Source organism: Oncorhynchus masou, chromosome 23 (assembly GCF_036934945.1).
Source record: "Oncorhynchus masou masou isolate Uvic2021 chromosome 23, UVic_Omas_1.1, whole genome shotgun sequence".
In the NCBI taxonomy this organism is placed as follows: domain Eukaryota; kingdom Metazoa; phylum Chordata; class Actinopteri; order Salmoniformes; family Salmonidae; genus Oncorhynchus; species Oncorhynchus masou.
In genome coordinates this window covers 59,293,440-59,319,105 of record NC_088234.1, presented here as the reverse complement: position 1 = coordinate 59,319,105, position 25,666 = coordinate 59,293,440, and the positions used below count along the sequence as shown (strand labels likewise).

General features: G+C 40.1%; 1 protein-coding gene across 2 annotated transcripts in view; it reads right to left on the bottom strand.

The window, feature by feature from the left end:
• Positions 1–23,331, bottom strand: part of acoxl (acyl-CoA oxidase-like) — a 43,316-nt gene extending 19,985 nt beyond the window's left edge. Inside the window, exons 1-14 of one of the 2 annotated variants that reach the window (XM_064932692.1) lie at positions 23,093–23,331; positions 22,692–22,788; positions 22,485–22,571; positions 22,210–22,296; positions 21,828–21,926; positions 21,256–21,370; positions 21,065–21,151; positions 20,810–20,882; positions 20,500–20,632; positions 19,582–19,616; positions 6,986–7,102; positions 6,291–6,444; positions 2,191–2,280; positions 567–676 (exon numbers count right to left, since the gene is read on the bottom strand). In XM_064932692.1, coding sequence (XP_064788764.1) covers positions 567–676; positions 2,191–2,280; positions 6,291–6,444; positions 6,986–7,102; positions 19,582–19,616; positions 20,500–20,632; positions 20,810–20,882; positions 21,065–21,151; positions 21,256–21,370; positions 21,828–21,926; positions 22,210–22,296; positions 22,485–22,571; positions 22,692–22,788; positions 23,093–23,247 — 1,439 coding nt within the window. In that variant the 5' untranslated portion in view covers positions 23,248–23,331. Of the gene's footprint in view, positions 1–566; positions 677–2,190; positions 2,281–6,290; positions 6,445–6,985; positions 7,103–19,581; positions 19,617–20,499; positions 20,633–20,809; positions 20,883–21,064; positions 21,152–21,255; positions 21,371–21,827; positions 21,927–22,209; positions 22,297–22,484; positions 22,581–22,691; positions 22,789–23,092 lie in introns of those variants that run through there. The other variant, XM_064932693.1, reaches the window with a different exon arrangement.
• Positions 23,332–25,666: the final 2,335 nt, after the last annotated feature.

Here is a 25,666-nt window from a genome sequence, read left to right as displayed (position 1 = left end):
AGAATATACAAATAAATATGAGAATACATGTGAATAAATTATGTATTTGAGAGGAGTTGAGAGTGTGGACAAATGTCTGGGCTTTTCTGTTGTATAGAAGACTCAGCATTATATTTTGAATGCTAAATTGTTGAGGTTTATGGGTGTTTAGTGAGTCTAAAACTGTCCCCATGAGCAAGAAATAGCTCACGTGAATGTACTTATTTGACACACAAAGAATAGAAGACAGTGGCATAAAAAGCAGTGTACTGTATACATTTTGAACCCATTTCCTAAAGTGTAGCTAATAAAAATAAAATAAAAATGGTTTTGTCACATACACCTGATTAGGTACAGTGAAATGTGTTGTTTTATAGGGTCAGCCATAGTAGTACAGCGTCCCTGGAGAAAATGAGGGTTAAGTTCCTTGCTCAAGTGCAAATCGATAGATTTGTCACCTTGTCAGCTTGGGTATTTGAACCTGCAACCTTTCATTTACTGGCCCAACGCTTTAACCTCTAGGATACCTGCCACCTTCAATATATGACCCTCTAACGATCTTGTGGTGTTGAGTGGCATTCACTGACCTGGTTCTGAGCCTGTCAGACACTGAGCTCGTCCAGGTTTTGATGAGTCCGCCCACCACACTGTTTCCCAGCTGCCTGGTGAACTGGGTCATGAGCTCCTTTACCACCACCTGGGACAGGTCAGAGGTCAAAGGTTGAGTGCTTGAATGCTGAGTTGCCAAACATGCAAACCTCTGTTGTACTAGTACAGTTACATGTATTTAAGAATGGGGACAATGGTGGATGATCAGGATTTATATTGGATAAATGTATAGATATGCTGCGTGTCAACATTCATTGTGAAAAACAAGGCTGGGGGAAGCTAAACTGAAGCTGTCTATAGCTAGCACCAAGACATATTTTAACCGCTCATACAGTAGCATAACTAGTCTTTCAATGTAGAGCTGGATGATTAATTGCCATCTCATGATAGGTGAAACACTTGCAATGTCATAAATGGGCAAATCCACTTTTGGACCTGTAAAAGAGAGACCCTATACAACCTGACACACCCTTCATGTTTACATTTGGGTAAAATGTCAGTTTGGGTCAGCTGTGGTCTTCTTCATGCTTTCAGGTCAGTAGTAAACTGATTAAATGTGGTTGGGGACTGTCATCTTCATTAGGGGTGCAGTTTGGATACTGTTAGTGAAGGGTTGAGTTGAGTTCAGCTGGCATAGCCTCCTCTCTCCTTGTGACTGCAGTCCAGACAGATAGGGACACCTTAGTTGCCATAAATATTTAATTATGTTTGACTTGGCACTGTGTTTGACTTCAAGTTCCCACTCCGATCCTTCCCACTGCAATTTTCCATACTTCACTTTGCACTACATGTCCTATACATCTTACCTTTGATGTATATGAAGCAAAATAAAATAATGACTATACTGTACAACAATATCGAAATGATAAGAACATATAATTGCACAACAGTTGGTCTGACACAAAACCACCTTCATGTTCAGTCACACCCTTGTAAATACATTCTGTCAACCAAATTAACCATCTCTCTACAGAAATATCATTCTCCATAATTAAATCAAACTGGGACAATGATTTCACTATCCACTTGATGGTTTATGAATATTTTCCAGGGTCTGCGAATAATTTTAGTTTATGATGAGCTATTCTGATTTCTGAGTCTCCCTCAACAGCACTGTATCTGAATGGTGACCTTGTTCCTATTATCTCAGAGTTCAGAGAGTCGTGTGTGTGTGTAGTACACTCATCACTTGCTTTGTAGTTCCACTCTACACTCGCAAACAAGGACGAATCGCCCTCATCCCCAATAAGCCAGAAATAATAATATCCAATTGTGTGAAAACATACTAATTAAATTCTCTGAAAGCACAATTCCTTTATCAAGTTGCAGGGGCTTTACTCTAGAAAATGTCAGGTTATAGTTTTTGCCAAAACTAAGGTTCATCGGACTGTTTTGAGAAATAAAGGCAGACTCTGTGAGCTCTATCAACTTGTCTGTCTAGGAGCCATGGTTAGTATACAGTAAATGTGAAAATCACATTACCAGTTTAAAACATTTCACATCAAAAGTGTGATGAACAGCAAAACAACATAAGTACTTCTAGTTTTAGAGAAGGTGAGAGTAAAATATTGAAGAGGACTTTGCCCTCTTTGGTTCTTTTACCTGTAACATGACGACGTTGTCCCCTTCAAATGTGACAAAGACATCAGAGTCACACTTCAGAGCAGGGATTCGGTTCTCCATCATAAAACCCTAACAAAGATCAGAACCCAGAGAAACACGTCATCCACTGATATAAAGACACACCTAATTTATATACAGTAGTAATGGGTTTCACATTCACATGTCCAATTCATGTACGTAAATAAAAATTCAATTAGTGGTCAACAACCCTGGTCCTAAAATGCCACAGATTATGTATGCTTCCATTCCACTAGCACTAGAACACCCAATTCCACAAATCATGGTACAGGGACCAGCAAGATTGTCAACTAATATGTCGAACCAATGAAATAGTAGATCAACACTAGTTGGTCATTTCACATGAAGAAAAAGTGTGTGACTTGCTTCAGCTCTTTGAAAGTATTTTCTGGAAGAAGATTAAAATGTATTACTGAAGTGAAGCGGTGAAATATTGTCAAAGTTAAATATATTAAAATATCTGGTCTGATTACATCGACAAACTACTATATCAACAGTACTACTTTGGAGTGTGGGGCAGTTGGATCACATATTCCATCACAAATAAGATTACTGCACTTTTATGCACATTCTTACTAGGAAATCACAGTATATGACAACTGTAATAATTAGTCATAAGGAATTAGAAAAGTTTTGGGCTGTTATTGGGGTGAGAAATAGGATGGTGCCTCTAGTGGAAGAAGTTTAGACTATTTTTTGTTGCTATAGTAACCTCACTTCAACGATACATTTATTTCATAACCAAATTATAAAGCTGTTGAAAAGAAAGTTATGACTGGATGGATCACTCAATAAATAGAATGTATAAATAAATGGATAGATACATAAAGTAAGGACACAGAATTAAAGACCTAATGGATGGAGGAATGATGGGGTAAATGCAAAGATAAAAGGAAGTTATGGAATATGGATGAATGGACATATTCAGTATAATGAGAGTTGTAAATGTGTTGTGCAAGTCAGAGTGTCTTGCTTTACACCACACAAAGAATGTTTGAAATCAAAACAAAGGTGTCTCCAATCCTACTTCCGTGTCCTAGTCAAGGAATTTTAGAAAATTCCTTGGTTCTAGAGGGTGGTGAGCACAGAATTGCACATCAGCGCCACCAGCTGGATGAGGGTTTAGTACTGTGCAAGGCAGCCTACAGACAAGTACTAAAGGTAAACGATAACTACATGTAGACAAAGAGTGGTAGGTTTGTTCAGTGGGTTGGAGTGAGCTGTGTGGTATAGGAAGTCTTATGTGCTCCCCCATTGTTCAATTTACAAGTTCTGAAAAGTTCCATGGCAGTTAATTCAACAGTGGGAAGTTAGTAACAACATCACCTCATTTAGCTAAAACAGCAGTACCTCTTGATTGGTAGTAGATAATTCTGTTCTGATTTAAATAGCAGAGAAGTAGACCGAGATGTCATACCCATCTCTTTAGACAACTTAAAGGATAAGTGGTCAAAAAATCAGTTGTTTGTAGAAGTTGAGACAAAAAGTAGTTGATGACGTTACTAAAAAAGCTATCATGTTTTATTAGTAGAAGATTATTCTGTTCTGATTCCAGATTTGAATAGCAGAGAAATAGACCAAGATGTCACAGTCTCTAAGTTGTCTAAAGTGCTGGGAAGGTGGTAAAAAAATTAAGTTGTTTGTACAAAGTTGGATATTTGGTTTGCTAATGCAGTTACTAAAACAGCTGTAATGTTTGATCGGTACCAGGACCTTAAAAATGCAGAGGAAATCCCATGAAAGTGGATGGATGACAACAAAAAAAGGACAAAGTGTAAAAAATATCAAAAAGTTGTATGCAAGCACACTATTCCAGACCATTCTACACGTTTTAAAGTTAAAACAGCGTTAAAGTTAAAACAACGTCAAGTTTAAACGGTGTGGGAGGAGTCGCGTTGTAAAGAATAATAATAAACTATAAGTCAGAAATAATTCTTACAATATCTAAAGAATATTATGACTACCAAGACCTAATTGTTTCATAAATTATTTTAAAAAACATTTCAAAACAGCTTCACTTTTGAAAGCAGTGAAATAAACAGGTAAAAGTCAGACAGTGTCAGTACAAAATGCGGTCTGTGTAGGATCAGACACTCAAGAGATGCGAGCACTCCCACATGACAAGGAGCAGCGTTGTGGTTTCCCAAGTTGCCCTTAGATCACCTCACGAGAAACACTCAAAACTATTCATCACAGCATTAGGGACTTATTACAACGAAACTATCCCCTACAACAGCAGTATTGAATCAACTGAAAGAGTAGACAGAAATGACCTCCAAGAACCCTCTGCACTCTACATGGACATGGTCACAGTGGCATTCAAAAACAAGATCCAGAACTAGACAATGGATCTGGGTCTTTAAATTTAAAAAACATGGTTAGCAGATGACTGGGGAGTAGTGGTATTAAAATAGGATTGGAATAATATGCGTCACATACACATGTACAGTGGGGCAAAAAAGTATTTAGTCAGCCACCAATTGTGCACGTTCTCCCACTTAAAAAGATGAGAGAGGCCTGTACTTTTCATCATAGGTACACTTCAACTATGACAGACAAAATGAGAAAAAAAATCCAGAAAATCACATTGTAGGATTTTTAATGAATTTATTTGCAAATTATGGTGGAAAATAAGCATTTGGTCAATAACAAAAGTTTATCTCAATACTTTGTTATATACCCTTTGTTGGCAATGACAGAGGTCAAACGTTTTCTGTAAGTCTTCACAAGGTTTTCACACACTGTTGCTGGTATTTTGTCCCATTCCTCCATGCAGATCTCCTCTAGAGCAGTGATGTTTTGGGGCTGTTGCTGGGCAACACGGACTTTCTACTCCCTTGAAATGGACCTTGAAATGCTTCTTACGAAGCCACTCCTTCGTTGCCCGGGCGGTGTGTTTGGGATCATTGTCATGCTGAAAGACCCAGCCACGTTTCATCTTCAATGCCCTTGCTGATGGGAGGAGGTTTTCTCTCAAAGTCTCACGATACATGGCCCCATTCATTCTTTCCTTTACACGGATCAGTCGTCCTGGTCCCTTTGCAGAAAAACAGCCCCAAAGCATGATGTTTCCACCCCCATGCTTCACAGTAGGTATGGTGTTCTTTGGATGCAACTCAGCATTCTTTGTCCTCCAAACACGAGGAGTTGAGTTTTTACCAAAAAGTTATATTTTGGTTTCATCTGACCATATGACATTCTCCCAATCTTCTTCTGGATCATCCAAATGCTCTCTAGCAAACTTCCGACGGGCCTGGACATGTACTGGCTTAAGCAGGGGACACGTCTGGCACTGCAGGATTTGAGTCCCTGGCGGCGTAGTGTGTTACTGATGGTAGGTTTTGTTACTTTGGTCCCAGCTCTCTGCAGGTCATTCACTAGGTCCCCCAGTGTGGTTCTGGGATTTTTGCTCACCGTTCTTGTGGTCATTCTGACCCCACGGGGTGAGATCTTGCGTAGAGCCCCAGATCAAGGAAGATTATCAGTGGTCTTGTATGTCTTCCATCTCCTAATAATTGCTCCCACAGTTGATTTCTTCAAACCAAGCTGCTTACCTATTGCAGATTCCGTCTTCCCGGCCTGGTGCAGGTCTACAATTTTGTTTCTGGTGTCCTTTGACAGGTCTTTGGTCTTGGCCATAGTGGAGTTTGGAGTGTGACTGTTTGAGGTTGTGGACAGGTGTCTTTTATACTGATAACAAGTTCAAACAGGTGTCATTAATACAGGTAACGAGTGGAGGACAGAGGAGCCTCTTAAAGAAGAAGTTACAGGTCTGTGAGAGCCAGAAATCTTGCTTGTTTGTAGGTGACCAAATACTTATTTTCCACCATAATTTGCAAATAAATTCATTAAAAATCCTACAATGTGATTTTCTGGATTTTTCTCATTTTGTCTGTCATAGTTGAAGTGTACCTATGTTGAAAATTACAGACCTCTCTCATCTTTTTAAGTGGGAGAACTTGCACAATTGGTGGCTGACTAAATACTTTTTGCCCCACTGTATGCACGCAGGCATGCACACCCACACACACAAGCAAACGTGCACACACACACACACACACCATGCCCCCGGTGCACTCGCGGCACTCTTGAAGGCAGGCGAGGTTCTCCCAGGTACTATAGGCTTTGAGTCCAGCAACCAGAGCCTGGAGAGAACTATTATTCTGTAGAACCTCTCCTTTGCACAGAGCATGGTCCATCGTACATGCTGCAAACCTGAAACACACACACACACACAAAATGGACACATAACACAAGACATTAGAACACATTCCTAGTATGATGTTCTATAATTATAATACCATATAATTGTGAGGGGCATACCTTCAAAAGAAAAAGGAGAGAATATGTACAGACAAAACACTAACAGACAGAACACTGACACTACAATGCATCATCATAGTGACAAGACTATCATTTACTGGCATTAGATACAACTGCTCTTTTCACCACTATGTCAGTTAACATCAAACCCATCAGCATGTGGGGGAAATAACACTGTTTAAGAGTAGTGTCCCTCTTTATATATCCCAGCGTAGGGCCATTAGAGTAGAGGCAGTTTCAAGTGGTGTTTGACTACAGTTCTCTCTGATATTGACGTGTGTAGAGCAAAAAAACCTGAAGAAGCCCAAAAGCCGAAAAGCATAGGTTTTACTTTTTGCCATAAAAAAGCAGTTTTATTTATTAATTCCATTGTCAAGCAAGGTAGCGGCAGCGATCCCTTCCCTTTACACTATAGAGGAAGTGCTAACATTACCTGGTGGTGAAGGTGAGAGCCAGAGCTGCAGCCAGGTGAGGCATCAGTCTGAGGTACTGGGTCTGGTGCTCAATGATCTTCACCTCCTGCTGGTCCTTAGGCCCAAACTGACGCCGACTGGAGGGAGAGAGAGAGGATGGAAAGAGAGAGGAGGGAAAGAGAGAGAGGAGGGAAAGAGAGGAGGGAAAGAGAGAGAGGAGGGAGAGAGAGAGAGGAGGGAAAGAGAGAGAGGAGGGAGAGAGAGAGAGAGAGAGGAGGGAAAGAGAGAGGAGGGAAATAGAGAGAGGAGGGAGAGAGAGAGGAGGGAGAGAGAGAGAAGGAAAAGAGAGGAGGGTGAGAGAGAAAGGAGGGAAAGAGAGAGAAGGGAAAGAGAGGGAGGAAAATGTGTGCGAATGGGAGAGCGTAGAGCGTGAAAGAGACTCACATTTTGTGTGTATGTGCATGCTTGCGTGTGTGTGTGTGTGTGTGCGCACATTTGTTGTACTGTGAATATGTACAGTGCCTTCAGAAAGTATTTATAACACATTGAAATATTCCACATTTAGTTGTGTTACAGCCTGAATTAAAAATTGATTGAATAGTTTTTTTTCTCACCCATCTATACATACATACATACATACATACATACATACATACATACATACATACATACATACATACATACATACATACATACATACATACATACATACATACATACATACGGTGCCTTGCGAAAGTATTCGGCCCCCTTGAACTTTGCGACCTTTTGCCACATTTCAGGCTTCAAACATAAAGATATAAAACTCTATTTTTTTGTGAAGAATCAACAACAAGTGGGACACAATCATGAAGTGGAACGACATTTTTTGGATATTTCAAACTTTTTTAACAAATCAAAAACTGAAAAATTGGGCGTGCAAAATTATTCAGCCCCTTTACTTTCAGTGCAGCAAACTCTCTCCAGAAGTGAGGATCTCTGAATGATCCAATGTTGACCTAAATGACTAGTGATGATAAATACAATCCACCTGTGTGTAATCAAGTCTCCGTATAAATGCACCTGCACTGTGATAGTCTCAGAGGTCCGTTAAAAGCGCAGAGAGCATCATGAAGAACAAGGAACACACCAGGCAGGTCCGAGATACTGTTGTGAAGAAGTTTAAAGCCGGATTTGGATACAAAAAGATTTCCCAAGCTTTAAACATCCCAAGGAGCACTGTGCAAGCGATAATATTGAAATGGAAGGAGTATCAGACCACTGCAAATCTACTAAGACCTGGCCGTCCCTCTAAACTTTCAGCTCATACAAGGAGAAGACTGATCAGAGATGCAGCCAAGAGGCCCATGATCACTCTGGATGAACTGCAGAGATCTACAGCTGAGGTGGGAGACTCTGTCCATAGGACAACAATCAGTCGTATATTGCACAAATCTGGCCTTTATGGAAGAGTGGCAAGAAGAAAGCCATTTCTTAAAGATATCCATAAAAAGTGTAGTTTAAAGTTTGCCACAAGCCACCTGGGAGACACACCAAACATGTGGAAGAAGGTGCTCTGGTCAGATGAAACCAAAATTGAACTTTTTGGCAACAATGCAAAACGTTATGTTTGGCGTAAAAGCAACACAGCTCATCACCATGAACACACCATCCCCACTGTCAAACATGGTGGTGGCAGCATCATGGTTTGGGCCTGCTTTTCTTCAGCAGGGACAGGGAAGATGGTTAAAATTGATGGGAAGATGGGATAGAGCCAAATACAGGACCATTCTGGAAGAAAACCTGATGGAGTCTGAAAAAGACCTGAGACTGGGATGGAGATTTGTCTTCCAACAAGACAATGATCCAAAACATAAAGCAAAATCTACAATGGAATGGTTAAAAAATAAACATATCCAGGTGTTAGAATGGCCAAGTCAAAGTCCAGACCTGAATCCAATCGAGAATCTGTGGAAAGAACTGAAAACTGCTGTTCACAAATGCTCTCCCTCCAACCTCACTGAGCTCGAGCTGTTTTGCAAGGAGGAATGGGAAAAATTTCAGTCTCTCGATGTGCAAAACTGATAGAGACATACCCCAAGCAACTTACAGCTGTAATCGCAGCAAAAGGTGGCGCTACAAAGTATTAACTTAAGGGGTCTGAATAATTTTGCACGCCCAATTTTTCAGTTTTTGATTTGTTAAAAAAGTTTGAAATATCCAATAAATGTCGTTCCACTTCATGATTGTGTCCCACTTGTTGTTGATTCTTCACAAAAAAATACAGTTTTATATCTTTATGTTTGAAGCCTGAAATGTGGCAAAAGGTCGCAAAGTTCAAGGGGGCCGAATACTTTCGCAAGGCACTGTAACAATACCCCATAATGACAAAGTGAAAACACGTTTTTAGAAATGTTTGCAAATGTATTGAAAACACAGAAATATCAAATGTACATAAGTATTCACACTCCTGAAACACCTTTGGCAGCGATTACAACTAAGTCTCTAAGACCTTTCCACACCTGGATTGTGCAACATTTGCCCATTATTCTTTTCAAAATTCTTCAAGTGTTGTCAATATTGATTGATGATCATTGCTCGACAACCTTTTTCAGGTCTTGTCATAGATTTTCAAGTAGATGTAAATCGTGCCTTAAATCGACATCCACGTCTTCAGTGCCAGGGGAACAGTGGGTTAACTGCCTTGCTTCGGGGCACAACGACAGCGTTGTTCAGTATTACTTTAGTGCCTTGTTGCAAACAGGATGCATGTTTTGAAATATTTTTATTCTGTGCAGGCTTCCCTCTTTTCAGTCTGTCAGTTAGGATAGTATTGTGGAGTAATTACAATGTTATTGAACCATCCTCTGTTTTCTCCTACCACAGCTATTAAAAACCTCTACAGCATTGGTGTCCCTAAACCCAGACGGTTGTTGCTCAATACGTGATAATGTGACTAGAAAACGTTGTATACAACAGCCAACTTTCCACGACGTAGACATGTCTTATATTGGCAGAAAGCTAAATTTGTGTTAATCTAAATGCAGTATCCAATTTACAGTAGCTATTACGGAAAACAAATACCATGCTATTGTTTGAGGATAGTGCACAACAACAAAACACTTTTATCACGGCAACTGGTTTGATACATTCAGTAATCTTGCTCTGATTTCTCATCTTGAGGGTTCCAGAGATAAAATGTAACATAGTTTTGTTTGATCAAATATATTTTTTATTTCAAATGTAGGAACTGGGGTCTACAGTTTGACCCCACTGCTGTCTTTGGCTCCACACCCACCCGGCCATCTTGATGTGTGAAAGTTAGTGTATTTTCCAGAGGGAAGCTAATGATTCATCATGTATAACATTCCTGGGAGTGTGTAAACTTAAATGTTTATTTACCACAGCATTTTTGTATATTTTCTATAGTTATATACTTCAAATGTATAAATATACCAATTCGGCACATTAGGGCAAACTCCTGGCAGACTTGATGTAATTATTCACTGGATCAGTCTATAACTTTGCACAAACTGCTGCCATCTTGTGGACAAAATTTAATTACACCTAGAGTTCTCTCTCAATGTATGGCCTTTCTCTTGCATTTCAAAGATGGAAAAAAAATGAAAACGCATATTTTTTGATCTCATGTGTTATATTCTCCTACATTAATTTCACATTTCCACAAACTTCAAAGTGTTTCCTGAGCTACAGGCAGTTAGATTTGGGAATGTAATTTTTGGCATAAATTGAAAAAAAACTGCCAGATCCTTAAGAGGTTTTAAATTCTGTAACTTCTTTAAAGTCATCATTGGCCTCCCTGAGCAATTTCCTTATTCTCCGGCAACTGAGTTAGGCAGGACGTCTGCATCTTTGTAGTGATTGGGTGTATTGATACACCATCCTAAGTGTAAACACTAACTTCACCATGCTCAAAGTGATATTCAATTTCTGCTTTTTTTTTACCCTTCTACCAATAGGTGCCCTTCTTTGCAAGGCATTGTAAAACCTCCCTGGTCTTTGTGGGTGAATCTGTGTTTTAAATTCATTGCATGACTGAGGGACATTACATATCTTGACTCAAGAAATGTCAGGTTTTCATTTTTAATTAATTGGAAACATTTTAATAAAACATTACTTCACTTTGACATTATGGAGTATTGTGTGTAGGGATCTAAAATCTAAATGTAATCCATTTAAAATTCAAGCTGTAACACAACAAAACGTGGAAAAAGTCAAATCGGTGTGAATACTTTCTGAAGGCACTGTATGTGCTGATGTGGTGGAACATTAGTTTTGTGGAGTGTATGTTGAGTGTTGAGATGTGGTCACCGTCACACACATGCCTTGTTGTGCACCTGTTGCTCTGGAAGCATTACAAAGTTTATCTCTGAGTATATCTGCACAGGTGTCTCAGTGGGGAGAGTGGGGGAGGGTGGGGGGCAGATGAAGGAAAATTTAGATGCTGCAGTCTCGAAGGGATGGCACTGTTATCATTCCTACTCTGATTTCTAGACTGAGGAGCAAAATATACTAACCGAGATACTGTAAAGTTAATGTAATGTGACACTCCAATATACTTCAGCTGTATGGTTTAAGTCGTACACTAACTGTGTGATTGACAGTCCCATGTTACTAAATAATGTGTTAACCATAAAGATCACACGGATGTTTCTACTATGTCAAGGTTTGTCCCCTGCCAGACCACAGAAGAGCGCACACCTGGGTGTTTACACAGAGGGGAAGTCCTCACAGATGATGATCCCACAACCTCTCCTCAATGTATAGTAGACTCAACTCTGAAAACAAAGCTAACAGTGGTTACACAATGTACTGTTAAAACACAGCTAACCCTAATTGTATGGGGATAGCTGTGTTCTCTAGTCACTGACAACACAACCATCATTATTCTCACTACCAAGACCACTAGCCCCACTTCAAGTTCCTAAAGGTTTTACTATGCGTGTTGGTGGTGCATTGGAGGGTTTGGTGGGGGACGTGTGTCACAAAACAGGAAACGTGTCCTCCATGTGCAGTAGTCTGCATCAGTATTGTGATTACCTCCTTCTTTCTATCTCTCTCTGTGTGGGGGTGATCTGGGGTGATTTTTGGGGATGCCAACCACAGAGAAAACCCTCCCCTTTCCGCCAACCCACGCTCTCGCCCCCACATTGGAAACTTTAGCAGAACACACGCAACCCACACATGAGGATGCACAAAAACAGATATGGAAAAACAAGAGACTCCGTCAATATGGCTGTCAAAAGAATGTGTTTTTTTAGACGTAAACTAAATAATGCTCAATATCTTTTGCCTTTTTCTTCCCATATTGAGCCGTTTGTTCTGTTGTTGATATTCAGAAGCATTTTAATCATATTAGGAATTGAATGGAGTTGAGTCAGCTCTGAATGGAAAAAATAACCATCTACATAATTTATTACATTGATTGTGGGATGAGTTGGTGTGGAGCTAGTCTTGTGTTGCCATACCTCCAAAATCACATCTTTGTCACGCCTCACTTGAAGGTCTGGAGAATTTCATATTGCAAAAACTGTTTGAATGGTCCACTTGCACCCAGATTTTGATTGGATGTTACATTTCAAGAACCCTCCCCCCACACTCCCGTAGAAGGGCTGCTGTGTGTTATGTGTGCCACTGTTTTTTCCATCCAGGTAGGACACATTTTGTAGAAAAGTAGGTTTCAAGTGCTCGTTTTCAAGTCATCAAGTGTGGCCAACAGTCTGCGATTTATATTTACTGAAATTGAAAGTGAATTATGCTTGAAAAGTCAAAAGTCACAACACGTTCTACACCGCTCTGGTGGCAAACACTTTTTGGCTCGTCTCCATTCAGCCACGCTTTGCTTACAACCAATAAATACCGAAAGGCACCCAAAAGACAAAGGAAGTGGGAGAACCTATTCAAGTAAGTAAATACATTTTTTTTTTTTATGTAAAAAAGCAAAGTATTATTAACTAGCTAGCTGGCTATAGTATGCCACTTTGTAGGCTAACTCAGCTGAGCTGCTATTAAGGTAGCTTATTGACTTTACATACTGTTTAGCTAAGTTAATTAAATGTCATCAGCTAGCTAACTTCCTTTTAGCTAGCTATCTTGATGTAATCATTGTAAATTAAAAACACAGTCTCCAAATCCATTTGTAGATAACAGCCATGGAAGAGGGTGAAATTGCAGCTCCAGCTGTCAGTAAAGGTAGAGTGTAGGCATTGATCAGTTCAGTGAAGTATGGAATGGGAGAGTTCTGATAGCGGCCTGTGCGTGTCATGGGAGTGTTCGGTTTGCTGCAGTTGCAGGTTGCCTGTCCAGTAATCTGCTGTCTCGAAAGTGTCTGTTTCTGTGTTGTATGCTCAAATTAACATTTTCTTTTTGTCTAGTTGTAAGGTCTCCCATGTGTTTTATTTGATTGGTGGGTGGGGACAGAATGTGTGTCACAAAACAGGAAATGTGTCCTCCATGTGCAGTAGTCTGCATCGGTATTGTGATTACCTCCCTCTTTCTATCTCTCTCTGTGTGGGGGTGATTTGGGGTGATTTTTGGGGATGCCAACCACAGAGAAAACCCTCCCCTTTCCGCCAACCCACGCTCTCGCCCCCACATTGGAAACTTTAGCAGAACACACGCAACCCACACATGAGGATGCACAAAAACAGATATGGAAAAACAAGAGACTCCCTCAATAGGGCTGTGAAAAGAATGTGTGTTCTCAGAGGTAAACTAAATCATGCTCAATATCTATTGCTGTTTTCTTCCCATATTGAGCCGTTTGTTCTTTTGTTGATATTCAGAAGCATTTTAAACATAATAGGATTTGAATGGAGTTGAGTCAGCTCTGAATGGAAAAAATAACCATCTACGTCGTTGTCAGGCCTCACTTGGAGGTCTGGAGAATTTCATACTGCAAAAACTGTTTGAATGGTCCACTTGCACCCAGATTTTGATTGGATGTTACATTTCAAGAACCCTCCCCCCACACTCCCGTAGAAAGGCTGCTGTGTGTTATGTGTGCCACTGTTTTCCGTCCAGGTAGGACACATTTGGAATAAAAGTAGGTTTCAAGTGCTCGTTTTCAAGTCATCAAGTGTGGCCGACAGTCTGCGATTTATATTTGCTGAAAGTGAATTATGCTAGTAAAGTCAAACGTCACAACACATTCTACACCGCTCTGGTGACAAACACTCGAAAGTGTCTGTTTCTGTGTTGTATGCTCAAATTAACATTTCCTTTTTGTCTAGTTGTAAGATCTCCAATGTGTTTTATTTGATTGTTACTCTTCTTCAGAATATCAACTATGTGAATCCATTTGGCAGCTTATCATATGGCATGCATCACCAATGCAGCCATCGGCCTACAATATGATGGCATTACTGGCTTTATGGGAATCTGTCATCTGAAGCAGAGAATAGCTAAACTCACACATTTGCATGTTGTTCTCAATTTAAAATGTTACCAGTAGACAATGTATATGAGGTAAACTATATACCAGATTTTGTAGATTCCTTTTAAAGTGCTGACATAATTTTGGGGGGCAATTAGGCTACAGGAAATTAACATTACAGTTAACATATGAGGCTAATTTTATTTCACTTATGTTGCTCCTACAGCACTAATTTGGTGAGCCCCTTTGGGGCTCCACCCAAGCGTGGGGGTGATTTTTGGGGATGCCAATTACAGAGAAAACCCTCCCCTTTCTGCCAACCCACGCTCTCGCCCCCACATTGGAAACTTTAGCAGAACACACGTAACCCACACATGAGGATGCACAAAAAAACAACAACAGATACGGAAAAACAAGAGACTCCCTCAATAGGGCTGTCAAAATCACGTGTGTTTTCTGAGGTAAACAAAGTAATACTTATATCAATTGTTTTCTTTCCATATTGAGCTGTTTGTTATTTTGTTGACATTCAGAAGCATTTTACACATAATAGGAATTGAATGGTGTTGGGTCAGCTCTGAATGGAAAAAATAACCATCTACAGTGCATTCAGAAAGTATTCAGACTCCTTGACTTTTTCCACATTTTGTTACATTACAGCCTTATTCTAAAATTGATTAAATTGTTTCCCCCCCCCTCATCAATCTACACACAATAACCCATAATGACAAAGCAAAAACAGGTTTTGAGAAACTTATGCAAATGGGTAAAAAAAAGGAAATAATCACATTTACATAAGTATTCAGACCCTTTACTCAGTAATTTGTTGAAGCACCTTTGGTAGCGATTACAGCCTCGAGTCTTCTTTGGTTTGACGCTACACGCTTCGCACACCTGTATTTGGGGAGTTTCTCCCATTCTTCTCTGCAGATCCTCTCAAGCTCTGTCAGGCTGGATATTTCAGGTCTCTCCAGAGATGTTCAATCGGATTCAAGTCCGGGCTCTAGCTGGGCCACTCAAGGACATTCAGAGACTTGTCCCGAAGCCACTGCTGGGTTGTCTTGGGTGTGTGCTTACGGTCGTTATCCTGTTGGAAGGTGAACCTTCGCCCCAATCTAAGGCCCTGAGCACTATGGAGCAGGTTTTCATCAAGGATCTCTCTGTAATTTGCTCCGTTCATCTTCCCCTCGATCCTGACTAGTCTCCCAGTCCCTGTCGCTAAAAAGCATCCCCACAGCACCATGCTTCACTGTAGGGATGGTCCCAGGTGTCCACAGAGGAACTCTGCCATAGTGACCATTGGGTTCTTGGTCACCTCCCTGACCAAGGCCCTTCTCCCCTGATTGCTCAGTTTGCCCGGGCAGCCAAGAGTCTTGGTGGTTTCAAACTTCTTCCATTTAAGAATGATGGAAGCCACTGTGTTCTTGGAGAAATTCAGTGCTGGAGAAATTCAGTGCTGCAGAAATGTGTTGGTACCCTTTGCCAGATCTCTGCCTCGACACAATCCTGTCTCGGAGCTCTATGGACAATTGCTTTGACCTCATGGCTTGATTTTTGCTCTGACATGCATTGTCAACTGTGGGACCGTATATAGACAGGTCTGTGCCTTTCCAAATCATGTCCAATCAATTGAATTTCACACAGGTGGACTCCAACCAATGATTGTTACTCTTCTTCAGAATATCAACTATGTGAATCCATTTTGCAGCTTATCATATGGCATGCATCACCAATGCAGCCATCGGCCTACAATATGATGGCATTACTGGCTTTATGGGAATCTGTCATCTGAAGCAGAGAATAGCTAAACTCACACATTTACATGTTGAGCTAGCTATATGTTCTCAATTTAAAATGATACCAGTATGACAATGTATATGAGGAAAACCATTTACCAGATTTTGTAGACTCCTTTTAAGTGCTGACATTTTAGGCAATTAGGCTACAGGAAATTAACATTGAAGGTAACATATGAGGTTCATTTTATTTCAGTTATGTTGCTCATATGGCACTAATTCTGCTATCACCTTAGGAGCTCCACCCCAAGCAAGGAATTTGATTGGTTTGATGTGTTGCGAGGCGTCACTGATTTACACCTGGTTCCGATCCCTCGGAAAACTCAAAATGGTTCTCCAGTAGATTAAAAAGGTTCATCCTCTCATTTCCGACTAATTGAAAATTCATTTTGTTTAAAGTATCACCCTTTCTTAAAACAAGCCATACAAAGCTGGTTACAATTTCAGTTTTATCCTCCAGAAAAGATAGAAAAAAATATTACATAACTGTTATGGTTAAACTCAAATATACTGACTAATAAAAATAAAAAAATATTTATTGAAATAGTTTTTTAAATTGTATTATATCTATTAATGAATGATATTATGAATATAAAATCGGTGGAGTTGTCACATATGCAGCTATCGAAAATATATGTGTTGTCTGCTCAATCCAAACTTACAACCAATTGATTGCAGCATTATCACAAAAATGGAGGAGGCAAGTGGAAAAGGGAGAAGGTAGGGAACTTGTTTGCCTGCCATATATTAAAGATACAAATTGGCCTAAAAGGAATTGGCATATATAGAAAAATCTACCAGTTTCATTTGAGGACAAAAATGTTGACAGCTGCGCCACACAGGTTGCAAAATAAATGGGAAAAGATTTGATGTACCGATTCCATGGCACATGGTTTATGAACTGGTACAAAAAAAAACCACTTGATTCAAGACTTTGAGTTTTTCAATTTAAATTATTATGCAGAATTCTTGCCACCAACAGAATCTCATACAACAATCTCAGCTCTGTAGCTTTTGCTGCATAGAGACAGAATCACTAGATCATTTATTCTGGTATTGCCCCTATGTAGCTGGTCTCTGGTCACAGGTATGTTTTTTTTTTTTATCATAGCATTCACTTAAAATGAACCTTACAAATAGCAGAGTTGGGCAATTTGGAAAGCCATAGTCAGTCAATAAATCGTATAATACTTGGAGAAAAGGTTTTAATCTTTAGCTCACATTTTGTGGATACTATAGGATTGGAAAGGTTAAAAATGTATGTAAAACATGACAGCACAAATTAAGCATATATGGCACATGGAAACCAAACGAGGGTGGTCTATGGTGATAGGTGGGATGGTCTGAGAGTGGCTGAGGGTTGGGATTAAAGAGTTTATGTACTATTGTTATGTGATTGCTTTATATAAAAAGTATGTATGCAAAATGTTTATGTAAAATGAACAGTAAAGGTCAAAATGTTGGACACAGGTACTCATTCAAGGGTTTTGCTTTATTGTTTTACACATTTTCCACATTGTACATCAAAGACATCAAAACTATGAAATGACACACATGGAATCATGTAGTAACCAAAAAAAGTGTTCAACAAATCTAAATATATTTGACAAGTAGCCACCCTTTGTCTTGACAGCTTTGTACACTCTTGCCATTCTCTCAACTAGCTTCATGAGGTAGTCACCTGGAATGCATTTCAATTAACAGGTGTGCCTTGTTAAAAGTACATTTGTGGAATTTCTTTCCTTCTTAATGCGCTTGAGCCAATCAGTTGTGTTGTGACAAGGTAGGGGTGATAAACAGAAGATAGCCCTATTTGGTAAAATACCAAGTCCATATTATGACAAGAACAGTTAAAATAAGCAAAGAGAAATGACAGTCCATTATTACTTTAACATATGAAGGTCAGTCAATCCAGAACATTTCAAGATCTTTGAAAGTTTCTTCAACTGCAGTCAAGCGCTAAAAAACACCAAGCGCTATGATGAAACTGGCTCTCATGAGGACAACCACAAGAAAGGAAGACCCAGAGTTACCACTGCTGCAGAGGATATGTTCATTAGAGTTACCAGCCTCAGAAATTGCAGCCCAAATAAATGCTTCACACAGTTCAAGTAACAGACACACCTCAACATCAACTGTTCAGAGAAGACTGCGTGAATCAGGCTTTCATGGTCGAATTGCTACAAAGAAACCACTACTAAAGGACACCAATAAGATGAAGAGACTTACTTGGGCCAAGAAACACAAGCAATGAACATTAGACTGGTGGAAATCTGTCCTTCGGTCTGATGAGTCCAAATATGAGATTTATGGTTCCAACCGCCATGTCTTTGAGAAGCAGAGTAGGTGAACGGATGATCTCACATGTGTGGTTCCCACCGTGAAGCATGGAGGAGGAGGTGTGATGGTGCTTTTCTGGTGACACTGGCTGTGATTTATTTAGAATTCAAGGCACACTTAACCAGCATGGCTACCACAGCATTATACCATCCCATCAGGTTTGCGCTTAGTGGGATCTATCATTTGTTTTTCAACAGGACAATAACCCAACACACCTCCAGGCTGTGTAACAGCTATTTGACCAAGAAGGAGAGTGCTGCATTAGATGACTTGGCCTTCACAATCACCCGATCTCAATCCAATTAGGATGAGTTGGACTGCAGGGTGAAGGAAAAGCAGCCTACAAATGCTCATCATATGTGGGAATTCCTTCAAGACTGTTTAAAAAGCATTCCAGGTCGTTGAGAGAATGCCAAGAGTGTACAAAGCTGTCAAAGGCAACAGGTGGCTACTTTGAGGAATCTAAAATCTAAAATATATTTAGATTTGTTTAACACTTTTTTGGTTACTACATGATTCCATATGTGTTATTTCATAGTGTTGATGTCTTCACTATTATTCTACAATGTAGAAAATAGTTAAAAAAATAAAGAAAAACCCTTGGATGGGTTCAACAAAATAAATATAATAATAATGAGGTTCTTTTAATTTTATAAAAATGTTAAAAAGCAAGGCATTTGATTGGTTTGATGTGCTGCGAGGCATCACTGATTTCACCGGGTTCCGATCTGTCTTTAGATGATTTCTGCAATGGAACTTCCCCAGGCTTACTGTTTACGGAAGCCTGGTTCGCGACGAGGCTAGCGTGGAGCTAACCCATCACTTCTATCGGCTTTATGTAAACGTTCCACATTATGAAAAGTACTACTGTGTATGAGCAGGAATACAAAAGACTACCACTAGAATGACTGTCAGAAACTTTTCAGTTGAAATACAACAAAGAAAATCATATAATTCCAATCTCAATCACATCCATTGCATATGTGCATACATGCATTTGTCAGATGAAATGTAAAAGCAACTCATTTTTAGTTAATGCGGGATGTATGGGAGGGTCAGAAGTGCACTGGGGCCCTTAAGAGGTTAAAATGTTACTGTACTGTACCTGTGGCTGTAACGCACTGCAATGATGAGGCCCAACTGTCGGTGAGAAAAACAACAGACACACTGTAAGATCTCGACACAGAACAGTGCTGATGCTACATGCCTTTATCTGTAGGCAAAGCTTCAGGGCAAAATCATATCCACATTTGTTTCGTGTAAAGTTCTTACAGATCCAAAAACAAAACCATAAGCTTAACTATGAAACGATGTTTATTTGAAACTGTCTATGGACCATAATGTACTATTTTATTTCACTTAAAAGACAGCTGCAAACTTTGTACAGGTTCAAAGACTAAGTTACTGTGACCCACAGCCTATACACACTGATAAGATCAGTCTAAAAGTACACCACAGACATCATCTGAGCCAGATCTATTAACAGCTCTGATTTCTATGCTTCTCTGCTCTCCCCAAGCTAATAATAGTCAATCATATTTTGAAGAAGTCAGATCTGTTTTAGCAACTCATTCAGAGTATGACAATTCTATTTATGCAACCATCCAACATCACCAAAGGGTCACCTGTGGTCAGAGCTTTGTATGATTGTCTCTTGGTTACCTGCCAGACTTGGGACACAACCTGGAATTCAGTCCCGTCATTGGGTATACACAGCAGACTATGACGCCAACCCATCTGGCCTAGATTTACCCAGACTGAGGCCCATAATCCACTCAAACTGCAGATGACTGAGCTGATTTCTCTCATTAGAATAGCACGTAGAACATAAAAGAAGGTGCAACAAAAGCAGTGTTATGCTTTGTCCCTATGACGGTGTTGAGGGAGGTAACGTAAATCAAGACTGCCCTCTAGCTGTCACCAACCATCACAGTAAGATGGTAAACATGGTCAAAGCTAAAGAGAGCTAATCAGTTTACATACACTAGCCTAAATCATAATCCACATGGCCTTGTAAACTCACCTTCATGGCAGCTATGGCCTGGACAGTGAGCCCCAGCCTGGTAGGGGTGAGAGCAGCTAACATGGCGTTAAAACGTTTGCTCTTGTTCTGGACAGGAGAAGAGTACAGCCCATCTGCCGACACACAGCCAAAGCTGGAGCAGGAGGGTCATAAAACACATTGATGCTGCATACTGTACACTGTACACAGCTAGGAATCATTTAAGTGAGGACATATTCCAATGATATCTAGAATGCATTCAACTTCCAAAGGCAGTTCTAGAGAACTGTTTAATGACCCGGCAGTGGAGCAGATGTTACAGTCCACTCACTTGCTGAGCAGGTTCGTCCTCGGTATCCTGACATTGTCGAATATCAAAATGCCATTGTCAACCCCGTGTAAGCCTGTGACAACACACACAACATGGCTAAGTTTCAAATGTTCAATGAAAATCCACATATTAATACACAACGGTGTGCATTTGTGACAGGAATGATTATGATGCTGTGAGACATTCATGTGTTTGTCATAAAGTCGGAAGAAGAACGCTGCTTAGATGAAAAACAGGCCATTGAAAACTAGCTACCTTCTTTGTGCTTCATGTCAATGGCTGTCACTCCAGGATTCATGACTCCATGTCGGTCTCGGATTGGAACAATAAAACAGTGAGGACCTATGGGGATGAATAAAACATGTTAACACACATTAGTAAATGCACAGGGGCTGTTGCTAAACACAATCCATAGCAGACAGACTGTTGTATTGAGTGAGTCCCACCTTGGGAATCTCCATTGATGATGAGCTGAGCGAACACAGAGGCGTAATTCCCCTTCATGGAGTTTCCGATGTACATCTTCTGGGCATCCTCACACGGTGTGTGGATGATGAACTCCTGAAGGCCAAAAGATGAATGTATAACGAAATGATGATGATATCCATGCTTCTCTTGGACTCCATGAGTACAGGGATCAGTAAAGAAAGGCATGAAACACAGACGAAGAGGGAACATACTGTATGTACTTGATATGACCTGCACATTTCACATACATATTGATGTAGTTATGTAACACAATATGATCTAGTCCACTGTGTTACGGACCAGGTACAACAGACTATCATGTGGGGTATGTGGTAGATTGTCCTCTGCACATAGTGTAACTGTAACTAGTGGAATTAGTTAGTTAGAATTTCATCCTAACCCAACTGACTGGTACAGTTGGTCCATGTTGAGTGGTGAAAATAGGCCGCTGCCTTGTGGAACCAAACGACTGTCCATCAGTTCAGAATTCCGCATTGCCTCAATGGTGTCACATGATTCGTGAGTGTGTTCTGCATGTTATTAAGCTGACCTGTGTAGATGGCTCGTAGCAGGCCTCTGTAAGGATTCCCCGGACGTTACTCCCATGACCCCTCTCTGTCATGGCAAACATCCCAGTGAACTCTGAATCCTGACAGAAGTCACACCCATCAGTCATTCAACCAAAACAATTAGGATGATGATTTGACAAAGAGTTCAAAATTAAAGGCTAAATCCATTGTTGTATCAGATAAATGACAACATCCAATGGCAATATGTGCTGTGGATGAATGAATGTGTATGGCGGAAAAAGCTATATACAAGTGCATGCATTGTAAGAATGTAACGACAAGAGGCAGACATTGAACAAAAGCTGTAAATGATCTGTTATATTACTTTGCATGTGAGCTGTGTGAGTGGCAGTGGACACATACCGTAACCGGGAGATACCATTTTTTCTTCTGACCAGGGCTTCCAAGGTTTGTGACTGCACCACCAAACAAGCCACAGACAACACCCAACTGTGGACCAGAGGGGAGAACACCAAAGAGCACTGTACAGACAGCGAGTACACACAGCCGGTACAGTGTAATCATACATGGATTTGGTTATGTAAATAAATGCCTATGACAAGCTGTGTGTGTGTGTGTGTGTGTGTGTGTGTGTGTGTGTGTGTGTGTGTGTGTGTTGGAGAAGCCAATTAGCATACCTTTACTCCAGTGGACATATCTGCAGAGCATATCAGTTCCGTGATACCCAAGCTCTTGGCTATGAAGCCTGGTTGTTTCTCTTTCATCTAAAACCCCTCAAGACATAAAAACACAGTTTCATAACTGAACAACACCCAGACAAACATTTGCAATTGCAAGGTGTAAAATTGGTATCAGTTGAGGGGTGTAAGACTGAATTCGTTCACCTGATCTTTGAGGTGATGTCGCATTAGTGGCCTCGTTAAGACATACTCCAGTCTCTCCACTGTCAAATCTCTATTCTGGTCCAACGTGAGACCATAACTGTAGAATAAAAATGTATTACATTTTAGTATGTGACAGAACTTAACATGAACATTGAACTGAAAATTAACATCGCAGCGGGAAATTAGCATTATTTTTTATCCAGATGTGCGCGCAACGCGCAACAGCTGGTAGCCGCACAAGCCCTTTTCATAAAGCCGTGACATGATTTGCCAACCGCTGAAAACTGTAGATAGATACGTAAAAGAGCATGTCCTTAAACCTTAGCTACCACAGGATTAAATCGTGATGATCAACATATGATAGAAAAGTTGGATAAAACCACCAGTAAGAGATCACGAACCTGCTAGTTCGAAAGGGCTCGCCTTGGGATATTTCTTCACGAATATGATCTTTGGTTTCCCAAAATTCACCATCGAGGTATCTTGCAAGACTACTTGGAGTAGATTTGTCAGCCATTGATGTCTCATATGTCCTCTCTTGTTGGGAAATATCCATTGTCAAGCGGAGCACACAGAGCACAACCAGACACAACTGAAGATTGTCACTTTCACAGTCAACTTCCGCGTCCGGATGATGTCACTCGATGTGTAGCTGAAACGTGTACAAAATGAAACATGGTTGCGATTACACAGGCAGCCCAATTCTGATAGTTTCCCACTAATTGGTCTTTTGACCAATCTTCAGATCTTTTCACATTCGATAATTTTCAGAGCTGATCTGATTTCTCAAAACACCAATTTGTGTTATTTTTTTTATTGGGATGTGTACACGCAGCAGTATCATATGTTTTTTTTTAATGTAAAATGTCTCTGTCAGCAAAATGAGAGAGAATGGTGTTTGAGACAGACATGTACTGTTTGTACATGCCCAGAACTTGCTCATAAATATTGATGATGTAGTGTACGTGTATAGGTAAATGGGAACAATTTAATCAACGATTCAATGAGTAAAAAAATATTTGCATGTAATGCACTGCATCATTTCTTTAATGTCTCATCATAAAGTGCACTGAAACCCAGGAATTTAAATTCAAATTATGTTGTGTGACTTACACTCACTAGATGTCAGCAGAGAATAGACTATAGCCAACTAACTGCAAACACTTGAGTAAACGAGGGATACAAAGTATATTGAAAGTAAGTGCTCCCATACAGGTGTGGTTCCTGAGTTAATTAAGCAATTAACATCCCTGAGCAGGCCCTTATTTAAACTACCATGGCCTGCCCCCATAAAATGTAAACCACCTCAGTCATCAGATCTCAACCCAACTGAACACTTACGGGAGATTCTCGAGCTGTGCCTGAGACAGTGGTTTCCATCAACAAAGAACAAAATGTACTGAGGAAGAATGGTGTTGCATCCCTCCAATAGAGTTCCAGACACTTGTAGAATCTATGCCAAGGTGCATTGAAGCTGTTCTGGCTTGTGGTGGCCCAATACCCTATTAAGACATTTTATGTTGGTGTTTCCTTTATTTTGGCAGTTACCTGTAGTATATGGTAGAGACTGTGAACGCAGAGGTAGGTCTACTCTATGTTACAAAACCAGTCTATTTTTTATAACATGGTATTTCTGATTATCTGATTGATTGACCAATTAACAGGGTGGTTGATTAACCAATATCTAGATATGTAGCTAATAACGATGCTTAGGCTTCATTTACACAGGCAGTCCAATTAAGATATTTTGCCAATTATTTGCATATCTGATACCACAAGAGTTTGGCGGCACCTTAATTGGGGAGGACGTGCACGTGGTAATGGCCGGAGCGGTATAGGTGGAACGGTATCAACAACATCAAACACATGGTTTCCATTTGCTCCGTTCCAGCCATTATTATGAGCCGTCCTCCCTTCAGCAGCCTCCACTGTCTGATACCTATCTGCTCTTTTGCCTAATTTGTAAAAAGCAACAACAAAAAACATGGAATCTGATCTTTTGAATCCTGATCCTCCATATGCTGTCTCTGTCTGGATGCTCAGATGTGATTATTGCTTTTGCTCTGAAGTTCTTTGTTGTTGCACTTGACCTGCAATAACCTTTTTTTTTTAAAGCATCAGTGACAAAAAATTGTATCTGTGTGCTACCAGAGATCTGTATATAGTGTTGAGATGCTCATGTCTCCAGCTTAACAATGGGAGTCGTTGTCTTAAAGGCGGGAAGGCAGGTAACAAGCTTAGGTCCAAAATAACATCATAGAAACGCATTGGGCTTATTTTGGCGAGAGAGAACTCTCGCTTTGCCTCTTCCTCTCTGGTGCTACTTCAGAGGTTACATCAGTGTGAATGTGCACATCAGATATCAGTCATATGTAAAACTGAGTGTGTGGATCAGATATAGAAAGAAAATAAGATTTGGGTTCTTAGAGTGGCTGTGTAAACACAGCCTTCGTCCCACGTTAAGAAAGTACCAATGGCAAGCAACTAAAACATTATCAATAACAGGTAGCCTACAGTGCATTTGAACATTTTTGTTCTATATTGTACCGACTGGATATAGACATTCTTTCACTAAATCAAAACGGGTTTCACGGATAATGGGAATTATCAACTAAGGGAAGAAATGGTGCCATCCCCAGTGTAGGCCCTCATACAGCACAAATATCATAGACAATATATATGGTGAATATCGCAATGTATACTGTATGTATGGTGAATATCACATCAGTAGGCTACCATAGTCTCAGTTTTTTAAAATTTGATTGTCACTCTTTACAATTAAGAATTTATGGAACGTTTTACTTTAAATTTACAGACCGTCTCATCTTGGTCACCTTTTCCAAATGGAATAATTCTATTTGCTTTGAATCTAGTATTGTATGCATTGCAATCCAAGGGTTTTATTGCGTGCAACCTGTCACATTGCTGGCCTGCATTAAAGTAGGTTACCATATGATCTCAAATGTGTTATAGCA